This window comes from Arvicanthis niloticus, chromosome 4 (genome assembly GCF_011762505.2).
Source record: "Arvicanthis niloticus isolate mArvNil1 chromosome 4, mArvNil1.pat.X, whole genome shotgun sequence".
NCBI classification, from domain to species: domain Eukaryota; kingdom Metazoa; phylum Chordata; class Mammalia; order Rodentia; family Muridae; genus Arvicanthis; species Arvicanthis niloticus.
In genome coordinates, this window is record NC_047661.1 from 76,218,302 (window position 1) to 76,241,762 (window position 23,461).

The window sequence follows — 23,461 nt, forward strand, 5'->3', positions numbered from 1 at the left end:
TTGTCATCAGGTATGCCTGGTGAGTTGTGTAGAAATCTTCTAACACAGAGCAACTAGATCTGGAAAAAAACAGCTTAGAGCATCCAGCCCTGGAACAGCCAGTCTTGCAACACCATTCCTTGACTGGTTACATTATACCCAAACCTGGTGTTCAGGCCTTGAAATCTCACTCAGAGAGTGAGTCTCTGCAGGCATTGGGTTGAATTTTTTAAAAGTTGTTTCTAAAATCAGCTTCATTTATATTCACATAAACTTTTTTTAAGTGGGAGAAAGGAGTAGAATCACTGTCCAGGGAGGGTGTAGCTTAAAAGAGCCGGAGATACTCAGAATTTATTTGACTTCAATTTATTTTACTTTTGCAATAGTTCACAGTATACCTGTTACGAAGGTGTCTCATCCTCAGTGTGAATAATGGAGGAGAAAAGTTGAGCTCCTCATCCACAGGATAAATAACTTGAAGTTTTCCATAGTCCAGCTCCCTGTAAGACCTATCCTGAGTATCCACCTTCATCCTAGTCCCCTCTCTCTTAGGGTTTCCACTGCTGTGAGGCGACACCATGACCAAGGCAACTCTTATAAAGGCAAATATTTAATTGGGGCTGGCTTATATTATAGTTTTGGAGGTTCAGTTCATTATCATTACAACAGCAGGCAGGCAGAAGCTGAGGTACTAGAGAAGCTGAGAGTTCTACATCTTGATCCAAAGGCAGCCAGAAGAAGACTCTGCAGGCAGCTAGGAGGAGGGTGTCTCCCACACTGGGTGGAGCTTGAGCACCAGGAGCCCTCAAAGCCCACCTGCACAGTGACACACCTCCTCTAGCAAGGCCACACCTCTTCCAATAACGCCACACCTCCCAATGATGCCACTTCCCACGGGCCAAGCATATTCAAAACAATATATATACTCTCTAACTTCCAAACCTATTTTCTTTTTCCTTCCTTCCTTCCTTCCTTCCTTCCTTCCTTCCTTCCTTCCTTCCCTCCCTCCCTCCCTCCCTCCCTCCCTCCTTTTCTCTTTCTTTTTTGACAGGGTCACACTATGTAGCTTCATCTGGAACTTGCTATGTAGACATAGACCAGACTGGGTTTAAAATCACAGAGATTCCTGCTGCTGCTGTCTCCCTGGTGCTAGGATTATAGGCATGGACCATCCTACGTACATAATTTTCTTCTTCTTGGAATAGATTGATATCTTAGAACTCTGTTTTAGAAATACCTTCTCTGGATCCTCAAGACAAAGTCTAGTATTTTTTCCTTTGTCCAGTGTTTGTTAAGGCACTTATTTTATAAAATATTATTGTTCCTTGATTTGACTGACTCCTCATCAAATTAATCTTGATGAGAGAAATTGCTTCATCACCTTTAAGAAACTGGATATTTGAGTTACTATTCTTTTCTTTTCTTTTCTTTCTTTCTTTCTTTCTTTTTTTTTTTTTGAGGTAGTTACAACTATATCTACAGCAGATCAACCAAACTTAGTGTTCAGAAAGTAGATGGAACAGGGAACTAGTTGAAAATGACTTTCTCAGGTATATTTGAATAACAAAACTTGCAAAAACTTTAAGCACTCTCTAAGGCGTATTCTTTCTTAGCCCTAAACTTTGATGTTTTTTTCAAAAAAAAATTATTATTGAAGGATAATTAGAAACTAATTAGTGGTGCTGTTTTGGTTATTTAAATTCCTTTAAGAAGCATTGTACTTATTATTATTGTGTTGGGGGCACACATGTGGAATAGGTTTCCCTTCACATTCATGTGGGTTTCTGAGATGGAATTGAGGGTTGCCTAGCTTGTGTGCTATGGTGGCTTAAATGCCTTCATAGAGTCATATATTTGAATACTTGGTCTCCAGTTGGTGGCTCTTTGGGAGAATTAGGAGACGTGGCTTTGCTGGAGGAAGTAAGTCACTGCTAGTCAGCTTTGAAGTTTCAAAAGATTTGGCCATTTTGAGTTAGTTTTTTTCTGCCTCCTGTTTGTTGATCATCATGTGAGCTCTCAGCCTTACCTGTTGCTATGCCTCTGCTCTGCCATCCTGGACTCTATCCCTTTGAAACCACCAGCCCAATTAAATACCTTCTCCCATAAGTTGCCTTAGTAATGGTATTTTGTCACAGCAATAGAAAACTAAGATATATGGCAAGTGCCTTTACCTGCAGAGCCATCACACTGTCCTTAGTTACTTGACTTCTTATTCCTTAAAGAGCTGAGAATATTATGTTTTACATGGAACCACTGCTACCCAGAAAATATATTAGGAAATCTATTTGGCTCATGTCTTTTTTTTTTCCCTTCGGTTTTTCGAGACAGGGTTTCTCTGTGTAGCCCTGGCTGTCCTGGAACTCACTCTGTAGACCAGGCTGGCCTCAAACTCAGAAATCCACCTGCCTCTGCCTCCCAAGTGCTGGGATTAAAGGCGTGCGCCACCACCGCCCAGCTTGGCTCATGTCTTTAATCTGAACATTTGAAAGACTGAAGAATGAGGAGCTCTCAGCAGTTGTGGGCTCTCAGGATAGGAACTCAAGCAGGGCAGGAACCTGGAGGCAGGAGCTGATGCAGAGGCCATGGAGGGTGCTGCTTACTAGTTTGTTCTCAATGGCTTGCTCAGCCTGCTTTTTTATAGAACCCAGGACCGCCAGCCCAGGGGTGGCACCACCTATAATGGGCTGGGCCTTCCCCCATCAATCACTAATCAAGAAAATGCACCATAGGCTTGCCCACAGCCCAATCCCATGAGGCATTTTCTTAATTGAGACTCCTCTCTGATGACTCTAGTTTGTGTCAAGTTGGCATAAAACTAACCAGGACATCAAACACCCAGTTTTTTCTGTCATCTCTCTAAAACAACAAACCAAAAACATTAAAAAAGAAAGAAATGCAAATCGTCCCAAATTAAAAACAACCAAAGAAAGAGAAATCTATAACACTCCCTTGTATTCTCTCAATGAAAACTACTTAGGTACTTATGAAACCATTCTGTAAATATCTTCTGAAATTCTTTATTTCCAGAGTATATTAGAAAATAAAACAGCTTGGAAATTAGCAAGTATATACATTTTTTTCTTCTTTCTTTCCTTCCTTCCTTCCTTCCTTCCTTCCTTCCTTCCTTCCTTCCTTCCTTCCTTCCTTCTTTCCTTTCTTTCTTTTCATTTCATTTCATTTTGTTTTGTTTTTCAAGATGTGCTTCTCTCTGTAGCCCTGGTTTTCTTGGAGCTCACTCCAGAAACCAGGCTGGACTCAAACTCAGAGATCCATCTGCCTCTGCCTCCTGAATGCTGGGATCAAAGGTGTGCACCACCATTGCCTGGAAAGTACATACAGTTCACAGCCAGCTTGCTTGCTTGCTTGCTTGCTTGCTTTCTTTCTTTCTTTCTTTCTTTCTTTCTTTCTTTCTTTCTTTCTTTCTTTCTTTCTTTTTTGTCTTTTCGAGACAGGGTTTCTCTGTGTAGCCCTGGCTGTCCTGGAACTCACTCTGTAGACCAGGCTGGCCTCGAACTCAGAAATCCACCTGCCTCTGCCTCCCAAGTGCTGGGATTAAAGGCGTGCGCCACCACCGCCCGGCTATTTATTTTTTTAAAATGGGGCTGGAGAGATGGCTCAATGGTTAATAGCACATGCTACTCTTGAAGGGGCCTGGGTTCAGTGTCTAGCACCTGCATGGTTCACAATTAGCAGTAACTCCAGTTCCAGGGGATTCACTGTCCTCTTCAGACATCCATGGGCATTAGACACACACTTGGTGCGCAGACACACGTGTAGACAAAATACCCATAAACATAAATGCATCTAAAAATGTTCAAAGTTTTTATTACGTTATTTATTTATTGTATGTGTAGGTATGTGTATGAAATGGCACAAATATGGAGGTCGGAGTACAATTTGCAGTAAGTTTGTTCTCTTCTGTTGTGTGTGTCCTGGGGATCAAACTCAGATCATCAGGCTTGGCAGCAGAGTTTCTCTACCTTCTGAATATCTTGCTAGCTGATCATCAGCTTTTGTGCTTCATGATATTCTGAAACCATCTGCTTAGCTTCCTAATGAAATGAAAAACTTCTATTTACTTATTCTTTTCTCTTATAGGAATATATATGTCCCAGATGTGAATCAGGCTTTATTGAGGAAGTGACAGATGATTCCAGGTATTGTATAAGTTTATGGATAAACCAAACTTTCTAGTATTGAAACTGTTTACCCTTAGTGTTGACTGAGTGGAATGGAAGGAATTTGTTTTGTAGCTTACCCTCTCTTGGGAGTAGAGACTATATCACACACACACATACACACACACACATAACACACACACACACACACGAGGAGAAGAGAACAGGAGATGGAAAGGAAAGAAAATTTGGAAATCAGTGTGATGATATGATTTTATCTGATTGCATCACACCTAGATGTAGCCATATCAAAGGAAACTTACTAAGTTTTCGTTTGCTTCTTTGGAGCCCTCTTGGATTACTAATTAATTCTTAGCGACTACTTTGTTGCCGGAAGTTAAAATGATGCACATATTTGGTGGGCTATGGAGTGACTTCTGAGAAGTTGGCTAACAAGGCAAACAGTAGATTCTAGCCTGGGAAGCTGAGCTGTTTCTCTGCCTTGAGAGCCACAGGTCCCCTGTTCAGATGAAGATTGGTGTTGTCAGACTGTCATCTTGCTGCTGTAGTATTAATATTTGGGTTTGTTTTCTTGGCTTTGGTAAAGGTATATTAATAAAAAGAGGAAATATTTTCTTTAAGTGGTAATATATTTCTTGTTTTTTTTTTTTTGTGAATAAAACTGCAACAACTTAATTCTAGCATTTGACAATTTGAAAAAATATAAACTGTTTAAAATGAATGTGACTCTCAAGCTGTATGCCAGTCCATAATTCCCTTACATTGCTGTTGGCAGAATCTAAAGTTGAAGGTCTCTTCCACAACCAGGAAAAACTACACATTTTAAAGTATGTACTGTTAGTTTTACTGTTCTAATTGTTGATGATTATATGTGTAAATGAGCTGGAGCTTCTGGGGCAGTGTATGGCTTGGGATCTAGTTTGGTACACACACTTGAATGTTGGTGTAACAGTTTTGGCTTTAAATAACAATGCTAGCATTATGCCTGTAAGATTAGCATGACAGCAAAATTAGTAGTGTGTGGATGGCATGCTACCTTGGGACTTTTTTGTGTTGTTATAGGTGCCTCAAATACTTAAGCTCTTATGCTCTGCATGTATTGAATGAGGAGTGTACTGGGCATAGTGGGGTGACTAATGGATGTTCTCCTAAGTTTTAAAATAGGAGTTCTGATTGCTTTAGACACAGAGAACTCTTATAGAAAGTGCAGTTATACCTGGCTATAATAACTAGCTAGAATCTGGATACTTTATGGCAGGTTACTATGAACTCTGGATTTTATTTTCACTCAACTCTTAACATTTGTGCCTGTATAGGTCAAAGACTGTCCTGTATAGATGCTAGTGGTGGCAGCTATTCAAAAGTGAATATTAGCCGGGCGGTGGTAGCCCACGCCTTTAATCCCAGCACTTGGGAGGCAGAGGCAGGCGGATTTCTGAGTTTGAGGCCAGCCTGGTCTACAGAGTTAGTTCCAGGACAGCCAGGGCTACACAGAGAAACCCTGTCTCGAAAAACCAAAAAAAAAATAAAAAAAATAAAAAAAAATAAAAAAAATAAAAAAAGTGAATATTGTAAGTTTTGAATGAAGTCAGTGGCGTTTTTGTTGTTGTTTTTTTTTTTTTTTTTTGAGACCCCTCCCTCCTTTTTTTTTTCTCAAAACCTGACTGTCCTGGAACTTACTCTATGAGTCAGTCTGGCCTCAAACTCAAAGAGAATTTGCTTGTCCTTGCCTCTGGAGCATTGGAACTAGAGGTGTGTGCCACCACTGCCTGGTGAAGTCAGTGTATTTAAAGAGGGAAGAAATCTTATTCTTAGACTCAGAGTCTCACAGGCAATGAATTATTATTCCCTTTTATAAAATTTGTAAGTATTTGCTGACTTAAGTACTTAGCAATTGCAGTGATTAACAGTGAATAATGAAAGTTTATTAAAGCTGAGCCTGATACTACAAGCCAGAGATTCTAGTTACTCAGAGGCGGAAGCAGGATGAGTACAGGACCATGAGGCTGGCCTGGGCTGTAAAGTCATCAGGCCAGCCTGCACACTTAGACCTGGTCTCTAGAGAAAAAGTAAAGAGAGAAAATGTAGCCCAGTGGTAGACATATTTGCCTATTTTGTATGAGGCCCTAGACTAAACCCCAGTACCAGAAAAATAAGTCAATACGAGGAAGTCTTCGCATGTAAATATAAGATAGCAGGCCCCATCTACTTCCACACGTGCTAGAGGACATCTTGTACATTTTCTTAATTTTTGTAAAATTTATTAGAAAATTGTTGTTTTAAATTATGTTTTCTATGCTTAGTTTTTTCCTCTTAAGGTGTAGAAGAACTAGTTTGGGCTGCATAGTGAGTTCAGGGCCAGTTTGAACTATGAGGTCAGACCATGTCTCAAAAATAAGACCCAACAACACCACCACCCCCACTACCCCCACCCAAACCTAGGAAAGATGATTCTTAGAAGCATGTTAGATTTGGGCAGTAAAATCTCTGTACAGCCATGGATTATGAAATCTAGTAGTTCAATTATTTATTTAGTATAGGTGTTGCATAATTAAAATGATTTTTTAAAAGTATTTTTAACCTCTTTCACAAACACAAGTTTCAAATGGTTTCTCATCAGAGTAAGGCTTGAGACGAGTGCAGGAAGAACAATGTTTGCTTTAGCTTTAGACTAACTAGGGTGTGTTTGTTTCCTCCGTGAGCTTGGTGCAGTGCCTGGAATAATATTATAACCCTGAAGATGAAAGTGGTCTTCAGTAGTTCAGAGGTTTATGACTAGGACGCATGCTTGTGTTTGTTGCTGGAAGAGCTTTCTCGCAGGTTTCTGTGACTCAGTTCTTCCTTCCTTTTAAAGGTGTTAGCCAGTCTCTACAGATTTCATATGGGTAGTGGGATTTAACTTCATCCTGTTCTTCTGGGTCCTTGAAAAGAGGTATTTTTTCAGACATGTGCTATTAAATCAGCAACTTTTATTTTGCAGTTACAGGTATATATGCCATCACAAGGTTTTCAAAGTTGACATCTGACAAATAATAAATGTATATATGTGAGGTATTAATTATAAAATACAGATTTTGGCCTTTCAGGTTATATTTATGAAAGAAGCAAAGGGTTGAGATGGTTGAGGCAAATCCTAGCTATTAATAATACAAGGTAGAACTTAGAACCAGAGTCAGCACAGAGAGATGTGGAAGAGTCATATTCGTTTGGTGAGGTCAGAAGCAATTCATGGGTAAGATAACTCTGAAGGCTGGGTAGGATAATCTAAGAATAGGATAACCTATTCAAAGAAGAAATACATACTGAATTCTTTCTTAGCTGCTAATCTATACCAGGCCCTTTATATTGCACATTTAGTAATTCCAGATTCTGAGACTCTTTGAGGATACATATTTACTTTTCTTTCTTTGCTAGGCTAACTTTGAATTGTATTACTGGCTGTAAGTCCTTTTGGTACAATGACTCTCTAAATTGCCATTTGTTGTAGCTTTAATTCATTTGAAAACCACTTGATTTTGTTGTTTGGTATGCCAATGTTCTTTTGCCTCTCTTACTGTTTTACTTGTAAAGACACCTCACAGAAGTGGTGTCTCTGGGAGGTGTCCTGCTGGGATGAGTGATTGTCCCAATTGAGCTTTGTTGTCATTTGGCCATCCTATATTTAGCTTCTGGGAAGGGGGAGAGCTCATCCCTGGGAATAGAGTCGCCACCATTCCTTTTCTCTTTAGTTTTTTAGGTGGTGTTGGAAGCCGGACAGATAATAGCACAGCAACACATTTTGCAGAGGTAAGTTTTCCTTTGACTGTAGAGATTGCTTAGGGCATGGCTGGGATTGAAGTGACGGATAACCAACACCTAGTGCAGCATCACTGAGGATGAATGTGTAGGAACGCTGTCAAGGAAAGGTCTGTGTTGTCGGTAGCTAAGGGTTTGGCATGTTTCTTCTGAGGAAAAAGTCATAGTCTGTAAAATATCCTGTTGCAAACCTGGTTGTGTTTTCTTTTTCTGCTGCTGCTTTCTGTATATGAATTAAAAGCTTGTGATGTTTGCAGAGCATCGGTGCTATAGCCTCCACTGCATTGGCAGCCCAGATGGCTTATTACCCAAATTGTAATAAAATAGTTTTAAAACAACATTGTATGATACTAGTTCCTAGAATTTACCTTTTGTTAACATGGTAGTTTGCTGTGAAATAAGTATATTTATGGCCTTTCAGATCCTAAGATGAGACCCTTAATTAATTAATTTATAGTCCTTTCTATAATGTAGCATCCATATATTGAATATGAGTTCTCTCTCTTCTCCTCTCCCTCTTCCTCTCTCTCTCCCCCCACTGTCTCTTTCTGTTGCTGTCTCTGTCTCCCCCTCTCCCTCCCCACCTTTGCCCCTGAGACAGGTTTTACTATATGGTCCAGGCAGGCTTCATACTCACTATGTAATGTTGGTTGGCCTTGAAAACATAATTCCTCTTGTCTCAGCATCCTAGGTACTGGATTCGTAGGCATATAGATGGCACCAGCCCAGTTAGAAAATCAAAACTCTGAATTATTATTTGAAACCAGAGCACTAGGGCATTAGTCTGTGTCCTTTAATACCATTTATTTATCAGTTCAAAGTACTTTAGCTTTTCATTTCTTTCTTTTCAGCTTGTGTAACTGTTTGAACCTCTTGTTTCTTTAGAGAAGGGTTTCATAAATTTTTTTTTTTTTTTTTTTTTTTTGCCTCAGCTTGTCTTAAACTCGTGAGCTCAACTGATCCTCCTGCCTCAGCCTCTGGAAAAGCTGAGACTATAGACATAAGCTGTTATGCCTAGTTTTTAAACTGTTTTTAAGTATATAGTTCAGTGGTGTTCATATTCTGTGCTTGTAGTTGTTTAGAGACTGTTTCCCAGATGGGAAAACCCAGCTCATTGGACAGCAAACACTTTTACTTTTATGTATCTCTCTGTTGCCACATAGCTTTCAGATATATGACCAGAACAGTTTTTTAATGTTAAATCTCATAATCAGAATTCCCTTTTATTTAGAATCTTAGTTAATAAGCCCAAAAATCACTGAGCTTTTCTTTTTTGAAAATTATCTTAAGATGTAAATATGTCTCCCTCCCTTGTCCTTGATGACATTATAGTCAAGAATTGTGTTAGGATGTTTCCTTTTGTTTATGGCTATGGTAATTGCTAACATCTAGTTCTAAGATTTTTAGTCAATTCTTAACTGCTTTAAGATGAGTTGCTGTGAGCCTGACTCCAGACAGATCATATTTTGCACACTCATTTGTGTTTTCTTGTTGATAGATTGAGGAGCATTTAAAGTCTATATACTCTGTGTGAAGCCTGGCAGTCTTCTTGATGTTAGCATTTCCCAGGGTGTGCTGTTTCTGGGAGCACAGTCTGTTCCTGATTGTGTATATGCAGAAGAAACTTCACTTGATTTTTCCCTAAGCATTGGTTCTCTTTTAGAAATGGAAATAGATGGGTGTGTCAGTTTTGTCTGTCTGATTCACGAGGAGGAAATGCATTGAGTAAGAAGGAAAATAAGTATATGTGGTCAGCACTCTTAACTATAGTAGGACTGCATCTGACACCATGGCCTGGGCTGCCCTCCAGGCAGCAGTCATGGCTGTGAGTTCGTGTTCCTTGGCAGTGACAGCCTTTGTAGTAAGGTATAATCACGCCCAGTTTTCCCTCAGGAGAGTTTTCTTATCACCATGCCTCAATATTTAATTTTTTCTTTTTCTCTTTCTTTTTTTTTTTTCTTTTCTCAAGACAATGTTTCCCTACATAGCTCTGGCTGTCCTGGAGCTTACTGTGTAGACCAGGCCGCATTCATCTCCCAGAGGTTCACCTGCCTCTGTCTACTGAGTGTTAACTTTTTTATTTTAAAATGATGTTTTACATTTTATAATTGGAAAAATATCTTTATAATAATGTTGTTGTCAGAGATATTTGAAAAAGCAGTAGCCGCTTGGCTGCAGCTTCTAAGTTTCTGAACTAAAGGTGACACCCATGACCACAGGTTCCCAGTTCTGGTTCTATGTTGACAGAAATGAGCATTACCAGTGGGCTACCTTGGCCCAGCAGGGTGTTCTTATCTCGGCAGGCTCTCTGGTGGGGCCATGCCAGCCCCACTCCACGGTCGTCCACCCCACAGTCAACTGCCACAACACCCAACAACCAAGTAAATCAAAACTCTAGATGCTTAAAGATAAACCAAATAGATTTATATATCAGCAATTACTCAATACACAAGATGGCCACACAATTAGAATTGTTATTTCAAATTATTTAACCTTGATATGAGTAACTACCTGAGACTGCTAGAGACATGAGGGTGACATCCACAGCCATCTTGCCTCCCCTCCTCCTTTTCTCCTCTCCCTCTCCACCTCCAATCACAATTTACAAATTAAAGTGGGCAGAAGGTTTACAGGAAGTCACCTGTATACTAATTTATTCCTTGTCTGCAGCCCCTCCTTGGGAAAGCAGAATTATCATCAAAATACAAGACCAGGGCTATCAACAATATAATATTATTGAAATTCCCAAGGATTTTGAAGAATTCGGTGAAACCTTTTTATACATATTGCTTCTAATACAAGCAGGGGCAGGAAGCACATGTTTGGTTGCCTTGCTTGCACAGTATTAAAGTGTAGTTGGAGAGCAAGTTTAAATACATAAAGTGAATAGGAAGACACAGGTACAGGAGTGTACCAACCATTCTGTGGGGGCATATGGAGAAGTACAGTGGAAGGAAGACCATTTAGTCCAGCCTCATCATATACAGTGACAGAGTACAGATTCTAGGACCAAGGTACTGGAGTCCATACCCTAGTATGCAACCTAACTGTGTAACTACAACAAAATTCCTCACAATATTTCTGTGCCTGTCTGTTTCCTTGGGAGAATAGTGGGGGCAATGGAAACATGTACTTCATAGGATGTTACCAACACACGCTTGGTATGTAAGACCCCAATATGTCTGTCCTAAGGAAGGGACTGATAGGTTAGAGCCATGAGTGCACTTCATGGAGAAGGGATTTAGATTTTTTTTTTTTAAAAAGCTGTTAAAAAAAAAAAACTGTCTCAAAATAGTATTCTAAAGCTATATGTTTTTATATCCATGTCCCTGGAGACAAAAACATAGACTTAGAAATACAGTTAAATAGAGCACCAACACTTACTTTCCATGTTCTAATTGGTTATTTTACCACAGGCATATGTTTGATTTTTCTGTGTTTTTCTTTTTTTTTTTTTTTATTGGTTATTTTATTTATTTACATTTGTTGTTCCCCTTCCCAGTTTCCCCTCTGCAAACCCTCATCCTATCCCCCATGCCCCCTGCTTCTATGAGGGTGCTCCCTACCCAACCACCCACTCCTTCACTGCCCTGGCATCCCCCTACACTGGGGCATTGAGCCTCCACAGGACCAAGGGCTTCCTTTCCCATTGATGTCAGATAAGGCCATCCTCTGCTACATATGTATCTGGAGCCATGGATCCCTCCATGTGTGCTCTTTGGCTGGTGGTTTTAGTCCCTGGGAGCTCTGAGAGGTCTGGTTGGTTGATATTGTTGTTCTTCCTATGGGGTTACACTCTCCTTCAGATCCTTCAGTGCTTCCCATTGGGGTTTCCATGCTCAGTCCGATGGTTGGCTTCGAGCCTCGGCATCTGTATTGGTCAGGGTCTGGCAGAATCTCTTAGGAGACAGCTATACCAGGCTCCTGTCAGCAAGCACTTCTTGGCATCAGCAGTAGTGTCTGCAGATGGGATGGATCCCTAGGTGGGGCAGTCTCTGGTGGCCTTTCCTTCAATCTCTGCTCCACTCTTTGTCCCTACATTTCCTTTAGACAGGAGAAATTCTGAGTTAATATTTTTGAGATGGGTGGGTGGCCCCATCCCTCAACCGGGGGCCATTCCTAACCATTGATATGGTCTCTACAGGTTCTATCTCCCTTTTGTTGGATATTTCAGGTAATGTCATCCTCCTTGGATCCTGGGACCCTCTTGAGTCTGTTTTTCTTTAGTGAGTTGCTTAGATCTGAAGAAACTATTTTCTGTAATTAGTTAAATTATAATTTTTCCTTATTTTAAATTTCTTTATTTTTATTTTATGTGCATTGGTGTTTTGCCTGTCAATATGTCTGAGTGAGGGTGTTGGATCTCTTGGAACAAGAGTTACTGTTAGCATTCTGTCTAAACACCACCCCATAGTTACCTGGCAACAGCAAGGTATGCTTCTCCCCACAGTTACCTGGTAACAGCCAGGTAGGCCTGCCCCACTATAAAAGGGGCTGCTTGCCCCCTCTTCTCTCTCTTGCTCTCTTGATCTCCTGTTGTCTTGCCTCTTGCTCCCCCTCTGTCCCCTCACCCCTTCCCTCTTCCTCCCTCTCCATGAGCTTGTGGCCGGCTTCTACTTTTCTCTTCTCTCCTCTCTTTGTCTCTCTCTGTCTCTCTCTTTATGTCTTTGTCTCTCTCTTTTTATGCCTTTCTCTGCCTTTACTGCCCTCTTAAATCCCTCCCATGCCCTGAATAAACTCTATTCTATACTATACCTGAGGGCTGGTCCCTCAAGGGGAAGAGATGCCTCATTATGGGCCCCACTGAGACATCTCCTTCTCCCATACCTCACCACACACGTCTATAGAACATATTCTATATATCTTTATCTTTTTATAAACAGATCAGTTACAGACAATTGTGAGCTGCCATGTGTGTTCTGGGAGGTGAACCCAGGTACTCTGGAAAAACAGTTGGTGCTCTTAACTGCAGAGCCATCTCTTGGCTGCCCTAAATGGATCTATTAGAAAAAGCTTAATCCAAGAAAAATTTCAAAATGCTTAATACTTACTTTTCAAGCAAGGATGGAGTGGGGAGGGTAGTTGGGAAAGAAGGCAGGAAGAGGCTTAGCAGTGACAGAGCAACAATACTTGAGTAACATGCTAGAGGTAGTGGAGGGTGAGTCTAAGATGCTTACAAGCTGACTCTTGAGAGCATCTGTCCCTGGGTGTTAGACAGGGGCTTTCAGTGCATTCCTAGGCTGCTGAGCTCACTGCCTCAGGTTCTCATTGCAACCTCAGCAGAGCAGTGGCCTCTCGCTCTACAGACCTCTATCAACACTGGTGAATGCAATTGGCTACAGCCTGTTACTGGAGGGATTAGAGGGATTAGAGGCGCATGGAGTTGGAGTGACCTGACTCCATTTGCCTTGTGTTCTAGGAGCCCCAGGGCACTAGTTTTACTTTCTTTCACTCTCCTATTCTTTTTCTTATTGTAAAATATATTATTTTTTAAAACTTCTGTCTCTGTGTCTCTGTCTCTGTCTCTCTCTCTCTCTCTCGCTCTCTGTGTGTGTGTGTTAGTGTGTGTTAGTGTGTTAGAGGCAGGGTCTAGGTTTATAGTTTGGTTGGCCTGAAAATAACTATGTAGACCAAGCTGGCCTGAAACTCACAGAGATCTTTCCCCTTCTGCATCTAAAGTGCTGGGATTAAAGGTGTGCACCACCATGCCTGGCTTTTTAATTTTTTTTTTTTGAAGAAGTTATTTTCTGGAGCTAGACCTTTTAAAGCACAAGTCTTTTAAATTATACTTTTAGCTTTTAACTGATTTTATTCAACCTTCCTACTAACCATTGCTAAGTAGAAGCTTTATTTCTATGACAAATGGGAAAGTGGGATCTCCTTGCTTCTTCACATTTGCTAATAAAAACTTGATGAAGATGTGGTTTTAGTGTCAAGTATCTAAAACCTGGCTGAAGAGTTAGCTCTGAAATGCCTCTTCGGGTCCACATGTAGTTCAAAGTAAGATAAAAATAAACTTGAAGTGTTTCTTAGTTACTTTTCCTGTTGTTGTGATAAAACACCCTGACAAAACAACCTAAGGGAGAAAGGGTTATTTTGACCTCACAGTAACCACGTGGGGATGTCTGGAGCAGGCATTTGAGACAACTGGTTATATGAAACACACATGTACATAGGTGGTGCACTCAGTTTAGTTTCTCTTTTCCATTCAGCCTAAGACCCCAGCCTAGGAAATGGGTGCCACCCACGTTTATCAACCTAGTCTATATAATGCCACATAGGGGTGCCCAGAGGCTCATGTCCTAGATAATTCTAAATTCTGTCAAGTAAACAGTCACCATAACCATCACTGAGCAGCTACTCTGATGCTATTCACCTTCCATTGTTATCTAATGTCTCTATAGCCATTATAGTAGTCACATAATTTACTTCATAAGCTGGGATATGTGATGGTTTAAATGAGAATGACTCCCATAGGCTCATATATCTGAAAGCTTGGTCTGTAGTTGGTAGAACTGTCTGGGAAGGATTAGGAGGTGTGGCCTTTTTTGGAGGAGGTGTGTCACTGGCTTTGAGATTTAAAAAGCTCACACTATTCCCAAATAGCTCTCTCTGTGTCTTGTGCTTGTGGATCTGTCAGCTTGTGTAAGCTGTAAGCTGCTGCCCTAGTGCCATGAGTACCTGCTTGTTGCCATGCTCCCTGGCATGATGGTTAAATACTCTAATCCTTTGAAATCATGAACCCCCAAATTAAATGCTTTCATTTATAAGTTGCCTTGATCATGGTATATGGTATAACTAAGCTACAGCTTGGTACTACAAAGTGTTAATATTGTTGTAACAGGCCTGGCCATGCTGTTTTTTGGAGAAATGCGGAAGACTTTGAATTAGAAAAGTTGTTGAATGCTATAAGCCTGTAAGTGAGCTTCCATGGGCCATCCTAGTAGAGTTTAGAAGACAGTAAGTAGTGCTGAGGCCAGTGTGGACTATGAGTCGAGGCCTTGCTCAAGAGGTTTCATAGAGGAACAACATTAGCTAGATACCATGGGCTAGAGACCATTTTTGTTATAATTTGGCAAAGAATGTTGCTACATTTTGCCTTTATCTCAATAATTTGCCTGAAACTAAATTGAAGAGTTTTGTTCTAATTTCATCGGTAGTGTTGATATTGATATGTGTGGCTATTAGTGATCACTCTTATGTAGATTTACAATGAAAATGAGAAAGCAGAGCAAAAGAAGTATAAAATGTACTATTTGAGGAGAAAGAAAGAAGCAGGAAATTTAATGTTGGGCCTTGGTTTGTGCTGAGAGAGATAAGGAGAAATAGAAAAAAAGGGAGTGGTGGCCACAGAACAAGACTCCCACCTAGCTAAGCCTGCAATCTGTGAAAAGAAAAGGCCTAAGGAGTTATCTGTTCCTAAAGAACACAACAAAAGAAAGCTTATATGATTGTATTTCTAGGAGGGGGCCAGGCTGCATCCCAAGCAGGCAGCAGAACTTGGCAGCATAGTGATTCTGGCTTTAGAGCCATGAAAGATACAGGAGTACAGGGACTGTGGAATCTTCTTTATGGTTAAGGAGGGATGCTGAGGTCAGACATGTGGAGGACCAGAGAGGCCAGTTCATGAAGCTGTGAAAGTGGAATCTGGATTGTGTTGGAGACCCTAGGATGTTGGAGATGCCAGAGATGTCAAAGAGCTGCAAATGGGGAGTGGAACCAGCTTAAGAGGGAGAAGCGGCATGTTGCAGTCAGCAAAGTTGGAAGGATGAAGTCATCTAAGCCCTTTGATATCAGACTTGGAGTTTTATAGGATTTGGGGTTTCCCCTTCTGGATTTTAGTTTTGTTCTGGTACAGTATTTCCTCACTATGCTTTCTTTCTTCCCTTTTGGAATGATAATGTGTATTGTACTGTATACATTGGAAGTGTGTGATTTTACAGGGGATTACAATTAAGAGATTGCCTTGAGTCTCAAGAGACTTTAGACATTTATTTATTTTTAAGATTTATTTATATGAGTACACTGTAGCTGTCTTCATACACACCAGAAGAAGGCATCAGATCCCATTAGAGATGGTTGTGAGCCACCATGTGGTTGCTGGGAATTGAACTCAGGACCTCTGGAAGAGCAATCAGTGTTCTTAACCACTGAGCCATCTCTCCAGCCCCTGACTTTAGACTTTTAAACAGTCATGAGACTGACAGACTGAAGATTTTTGAAGATTGATTGAGTACATTTTGTATTATGGTTTGGCTATAAGCCTATATGGGCCAGGGAGTGAGATGTGGTGGTTTGAATGAGAATGGCCTCCATAGGCTCAGAGATTTCCCAAAGAGGTGGATCTGTGTGAGAAAGAGTAGGAGGGTGTGTGCTTTGAGGTTTAAGAAGCCCACACCATTCCCAGTTAGGCTTTTTCTCTTTCTGCCTTGTGCTTGTGGACCAAATGTAAGCTCTCAGGTTCTGCTCCAAGACCATTTTTGCTGGGTGCTATATTCTCTGCCATTATGGTCAAGGACTATAACCCTCTGGAACCATGGACCTCCAGATTAACTGCTTTCTTTTGTAAGTTACTTTGGTCATTGTATTTTGTCATAGCAGTAGAAAAGTAAGTAAGACAGATAATTGGAATGTGAAAGGATGCACTATTGTGTGTGTGTGGTGTGTAAATACACTTGATGGAAAGTTGGTTTTACTATGTTAAGGGACTTTGTGAATAATTATGTTTAAGTATGTTTCAAAAATAAAAAGGTAACTTCGGTTCTTAAAATAGAGACATTGAAAGGAAAGTACAGACTATATCTCTTTTTAAATATAGATATAAAAAATATAGATAAAACTTTGACAAGAAATATATAAAACCAAGCAATATATAAAATGGGAAGTAAATCAAGATCAAGTAGAATTTACCCCAAGAATGTAAGGTTGGTTCAACAATCAAAAATAAGTTAATATAATTCACTGTATTAGTACTCTAAAAAAAGATTATCCTATTTCAAAACTTGCAACAAAAGCGTTCTACAAAATCTAATATTCATTCTTGATTTTCCCCCTCCCCTCAGTCTGACATTAAAACTGTGAACTACCATGCCAAGCTTCTTTACCAGAGTTCTGGAGATTGAATTCATATCCTCACGCTTTTGTCCTATTTGAAGCTGTCTTTCCTTGATGATAGCCATTCTAACTGGAGGGAAATGGAGTCTCTCAGTGGTTTTGATTTGTATTTCTCTAAATGGCTAAAGATGCTGAAAATTTTAATATATATTTTTTAGATTTACTTCTGTTATTATTTAAGTGTATGAATGTTTTGCCTGTATGTAGGTATGTGTACCATGTGCATGCCTGGTGCCTATGGAAGTCAGAAGAGAGCATTAAATACCCTGGGACTGGATTTATCGATGGTTGTGATCCACCAGGTCCTCCACAAGAACAAGTGCTTTTACCCGTCAAGTCATCTCTAAAGCCCCCTAATGTTTTTGACATCTTTGTCAAATATTATTTGGTGGTAACTGTGCCAACAAGCCTCAGTGATCCTCCTGTCTCAGTCCCAACAGTACTGGGGTTATCAATGCATGCGGCCATACAGGATTTTATGTAGGTACTGTTCTCCGCCTATTTCTGAGACAGGGTCTATTGTTGAATTAAAAGCTTGCCAGATTCTGCTGGACTAGCTAGTCCACAAACCCCAGGGATCCTCCTTCTCTGCTATTCCAGTGCCTGGGTTACAAGCATAAGTCAGTGTAGCTTTTTACATGGGTTCTAGGGATCAAATACAGGCAGGGGAAGCACTTCACTGGCTTTGACATTTCCTTAGTACTTTACTGAACTTTTTAAACCAAAATGTTTTTTTTTTTTATATTTACTTTTCATAAATAAATGTACATTCTTGTACATTTGTGCATGCGTGTGTGTTTTCAAGTGAGCATGCAGTATTACATGTGTAGAAGTCAGAGGACAACTTACAGGAGTTGCTTCTCTCCTGCTATCATGTAGGTCCTGAGAATTACTAACCTCAGGTCCTTAGTGTGTTCTTAATGAGCTTGGTGACAAGCGCATTTACACACTGAGCATCTTGCTGGCCCCAGTGCTGATGTTTGCATGCTAGTTTGGGATCCTGCTACTTTGTAAAAATGTTTATTAGTTCTAAGAGTGTTCTGATGGAACTTTTAAGTCTTAAGAATAGGATCCTATTATCTGCAGTTAGGATTAGTTTTGCCTGTTCATTCTCTGTTTACATCTATTTACTTCTTTCATTACTGCTCTTGCTAAGAATTAAACACTATTTTGAGTAAGAGCAGAGACTGGACATTGGGAACTCTCTGTCTACTCCCCAGAAGTCTTCCATTAGCCCCAATTTTTAAATCATTTATACTTCTCATTTCTCCACAGTTTCCCCATACTAAACAACCCTTAATCCACTTTCTGTCTCTATGTAGGACAGTAGCTATAAATGGTATCATATGAAATGCAACCTTTTCTGACTGAATTTTTTTTATACTTAGCATAATGTTTTCAAATTTTCCCATGTTATAGAATGCATTACTACTTCCTTCACTGTATGGCTGCACAATACATTGTGCAGACATTCATTCTTTTCCTTTTGGTGTTGGGAATCGATCCCTTAGCTTCAGTATGCAGGCAAGGACATCTACTAGCTAAGCCTAGCTCCATGTGACTGTTACTGTGTGTCTCTCTGTTAGCCAATAGACACTGGACATTTACACTGGGTTCTTAGGAGTAGTTTGCTATTAATATATATGTACATGTTTCTTTGTGATTATTTATCGTTCTCTTACTTTTATAGCTAACAGTGAGATTCTTGTGTCATATAATTAACTGTTTAGCTCTGAAGAACACACCATAACATTTTAAGTATATGGAGGATATGATTGCAGTTGGCTCAGAGCAAGGTCTGTCAAGTGGAAGACATCATCTATACTGTTGTTTATTTTTATTTATATTTTAAGGGATTTGTTGATTTATATTTGTGCACCTTTGTGTGAGTGCATGTGCATATGAGTGTGCTGGTGTGTGCATGTGTGGAGGCTAAAAGAGGCCCTTAGGTGTCATCCTTATCATATTCTGCCTCTTCCATTGAGCCAGAGTTTTCTTGGCTAGCTCGATGCCAGCAAGGCCTAGTAACCCTCCTGTCTCTGCTCTCCTGCTGGAGATATGTGCTTGATGGACTGTTGAGCTTGTTACATGGGTGCTGGCATCCGGCACCAGTCCGCACTGTGGAACGTATGCTTAGCTGCCTCAGCTCTGTCTTGTTTATAATGACACTGGAAGCTTTGTCTTTTTTTTTTTTTTTAATTGGATATTATATTTACATTTCGGTTTTTATCCCCTAACTCCCCCTTCCCCCCACCACCAAGCTTTGTAACTTGGGTAGAAAATAAGAGTAACTTATTTTGTTGTTTTTTTCAAGACCAAATTTGTTAAACCGTATAATTCTTTCAAATGTTTTACTAAAACTCTGTAGTCATTCAGTTAGTTTATACTTATGTAAGTTGTGTCCTGAAGACCCAGTTCTGTTAATGAGTTCTTTTCCCTTATGCTTGTGTAAGTCTGCTCTGAGACAGATGACCTGGAGCTATTCTTATCCTCCGTGTTGGTTTGGAGTAAAGTTCTGAGATGTACTCTTTGATTCTGTGTTTTTATGGTTAGGGCCTGCTGTCATCTGGTGATGAAAGTAGGCTAGAAAAACACTATTACTGTTAGTTGGTAACACTTTGTGTTTCCAGACAAGTAGCATAGTTCCTCAAGCTGATGCTGAAGGTGCTTTGGAGTTTCCATTTTCTTAGCTGTGATTACAATTGACAGTAATCTAAAGAATATAATTAACCAGGCTGGAGGATGGCCTAGTGGCCACAGCACTCACTGAGCAAGTATGAGGACTAGAGTATGGATCCTCAGAACTCCATGTAGAGGGAGAGGGAGGGAGAAGCATCGTCTTGAGTAGTACACTACTGTAAGGTGCTCATGTGATGTAAGGCTGTAATAACATCATGTATGCCCTGAGAGCAACCATGCTAAAACTCAGTGGGTCAACCAAAAACATACAAAAGAAAACAATAACAAAAGAAAAAGACAAAGTGAAAGAGACATTAAAGTAGAGGGGGCTGGTTGGGAAGAGGAAGGGACCAGCAAGAGTGGAAGGGGGATAAAATGTAATGGGGAGTGTATGTGATAAAGGTCTTTATCTACATATAATTAATATATGCTAATAAGCATTTTAAAATTAAAAAAATAGAAAAAAACCAGTGAATTATAAACAAAATATTTGGATAGCATTTACTTCTGGAGGTTATGAAAGGGATACATAGAGAATTTCAGTAGCTTTAGGGAGATAATGAACTTATCTTGTCTAACATCTTATTCATGTACTATTTTACTTGTATTGAGTATATTATGATGGTAATCTTAATACATAAAATATCCATGACACATTGGTATTGAAAAGAATGCTATGATGGTATCCTGAGGCAATGCAAGCCTTCATCACTTATGATACTTACAGTTAGCAAACACATTATAGTTTCTGTATTAGTTACTTTTGGATCTGTGTGAATACAGCACCTAACAGAGACAGCTTAAGGGGAGAACGGTTTATTCTGGTTCATGGTTTTAGAGTGTTGGAGTTATCATGACAGTGAAGGCATGGTGGGACAGCTCAGTTCTTAGTACTAGGAACACGTGGCAGAGACTGTTCATTTCATCACAGAATAGGAAGCACAGAGACAGCTGGTTTCACGTCTTCCCTCAGTAACCCCCAAGGGCTGTATGGAACTTTTGAGCTTCTAACCTTTCTATGGTAGGGTTTGGTATCTGCATCTTTCTACCTGAAAATAAAATTCTTTTATTTAGAAGAGTCTCTAAAAACTTGTTTTGGACTGGAGAGATGGCTCAGCAGTCAGGAGCACTTGATGTTCTTGCAGAGGATGAGTGTGAGGTTTCCAGCATTCTGTGGCTCATAACAGTCTGTAACCTTAGCTCCAGGGACTCTTATGCCTCTTCTGACTTCCTTGAGCACTGCATTCATATGTGTAAACCTACTCACAGAGACACACAAAGTTAAAAAAAAAATAATCTTTTTAAAAAGTTAATTTACTTTTCCTTTTCCCCGTTGCTTCCTGATTCTCCCAGACCCAGTCTCTTTCCCTCCCATATTAACAATGAAAATGTGTACAACAGAGGCTCTTACTAGATAGACATAGCTGCACTGCTTTGGCATAGTTTTGACCCAGCCTGTCTTTTATGCCAGTGCCAAGTCAAGAGACGTATTTTAAAGACACCTATCTCTACTTCATAGTGATGAAGTGTTTTTTACAAGTGGAGAAATATATATGTTTTTTTGGGAATGCAGATGCCACTTGTGACAAAACATAAACTATAACATTGATTTAAACTATTTGTTATGCTTAAGATAGACATCTGTGCTAGCCTTTAGCTCACAACGGACATCCATGCTACCCTTTAGCTCATAATGGACATCTGTGCTAGCCTTTAGCTCACAACGGACATCCATGCTACCCTTTAGCTCATAATGGACATCGTGCTAGCCTTTAGCTCATAATGGATTTCTGGAGGGGGGACTGTGAAAAGGCATGTGGATATGGCTGTTAGATAACTGTTAAGAAAAGGAGCTAGGCATTTGTTTGCTTTCATGTATGTGTGTGTATATATAATTATTTTAAGTTTTAAGCTTTTAAAATTTGTTTACAATCAACCAGTGCAAGGGATTGAGCCTCCCATATTCTAGACTAATGTGCTTTTTTTTTTTTTTTTTTTTTTTTTTTTTTTAAAAAAAAAAAAACTAGCTTTGGGACCATCATCTGGATCACACAATGTTTTTACAAGATTTTAGACAATTTCTAAGTAGCAATCCATTGGACCAAGATAATAGAGCCAATGAGAGAGGTCACCAAACTCACACTGACTTTTGGGGACCAAGTCGGCCTCCAAGGTTGCCAATGACAAGAAGATACAGGTCTCGGGGAAGTACTCGTCCCGACAGGTCACCAGCTATCGAAGGGTGAGTTGTTATTTTAAGTTCTTAAGGGCTATTTAGATTGTTACTGGCAAATTCTAATCTTTATAAAGTCCTCAGATTGTTGTGGATAAGACAGAAATATAAATAGGATGAAAATGAAGCTAAATTGAATGTCATATTCAAGAATTATCATTTAAGGATTGGTGATAAAATAGAGAGTGGTATATCTAATACACTTCTGTAGCATTTTTTATTAATGTCTCGGAGGGGATTTATCAAATTTTAGAAAAGGCTAAGTTTGCTACTTCGTGCTTATAAGCATTTGGCAGGCTGTGAAGAGCATGAATTCAAGACCAACCTGGGCTAAGTATTGAGATCATGCCTCAGAAAACAGAATGTGGAAGCATACACTTTTATCCCCAGCTCTGGGAAGGCAGAGATAGATGGAGTTTTGGAAAGCCACTTTGGTCTACAGAATGAGTTCCAGGACCATGTCTTCAAAATAAAAAAGGAAATAAATAGATATAAAGAAAAAACAAAAATAAATAGATAAAAAGAAAGAAAATAAATAGAAGAAAAAAAAAAGAAATTTGGAAGATACAAGAGATAAAGCAAGTATATTCTAAAACATTAGGATCTGTCTTAGTCACTTTTCTGTTGCTGTGACAAAGCAGCATGACCAGGCAACTTATGAACAAAAGCTCGGAATTGTGCATGTGGTTTCAGAGGGCGAGGAGTCCATTGTGGCAGGACAGCATGACAGCAAGCAGCAGACAGCTTGGCTGGAGCTGAGGAACTCAAATCTCGATCCCTAAGTAGGAGGCAGAGAGAGGGTCCAATGGTCTTGGGCTTTTGAAACTCCTAAACCTGCCCCTAGTGATATATCTCTTCCAATGAGGGTACACCTCCTAATGCTTCTCAAATAGTTCCAACAATTGGGGCCCATTCTCATTCAAACCACTGCAGAATGTAAAGATCTGGATTTAAAGATTTAAATAGATGAGAGAGAACAGCAGGTTTAATGCAAAATTGCTTTAGCATGTCCCCTCCCCTCCCCTCCCCTCCATCTTAAAACCATTTTTTTTTAAATAGGCTATTTACATCTACCAGGTAGCTCAGGCTGATTTTGAATTCCAGATCCTCCTGATTCAGGCTCCCAGTTGTTAGGTGTGTGTCACCAAGCCTGCTTTATTGTAGCCGCCAGCAGCGTTCACCTGAGAGGAAGGCTGGGAATGAAAGGGGAATGGAGGGTGAGAGAAGCATGGGGCCAAGAAGTATTCTGATCAAGGCCCGAAGTTTAATATTTTGCTTTCACATATAAAGGGGGAAGCCCCATCCCCCAGAGTCTCTTCTCCAGCACCTGAGTGAGGGGATAGCAGCCCCCAGGTGTCAAGGCAAACTCAGCAGGCGGTCCATTCTTTTAGCTCCTGTAGCAGACTGCAGGGCCTCCCAGGTCCTAACTGTTGTTTGGTCTATTGTGGTAAATGGCTCTCAGGCCTGCTCAAGGCTGTGGGGGAAGGGCACAGTTCTCCCCTTAATTTTTTAAGATGTCAGT

The 23,461-nt window shown here is 40.1% G+C and overlaps 1 protein-coding gene across 8 annotated transcripts in view; it reads left to right on the top strand.

Annotated features, from left to right (window-relative positions):
* Rnf115 (ring finger protein 115) overlaps window positions 1-23,461 on the top strand; it is a 66,588-nt gene that overhangs the window by 22,761 nt on the left and 20,366 nt on the right. For 3 of the 8 annotated variants that reach the window (XM_076932971.1, XM_034501397.2, XM_076932970.1), the window contains 4 exons: window positions 4,078-4,136; window positions 4,894-4,945; window positions 7,847-7,904; window positions 21,734-21,948. In XM_076932971.1, the coding sequence (XP_076789086.1) occupies window positions 4,127-4,136; window positions 4,894-4,945; window positions 7,847-7,904; window positions 21,734-21,948 (335 nt within the window). In that variant the 5' untranslated portion in view covers window positions 4,078-4,126. The remainder of the gene's footprint in view (window positions 1-4,077; window positions 4,137-4,893; window positions 4,946-7,846; window positions 7,905-21,733; window positions 21,949-23,461) is intronic. The other 5 variants (XM_034501393.2, XM_034501394.2, XM_076932973.1 and 2 more) reach the window with 3 other exon arrangements.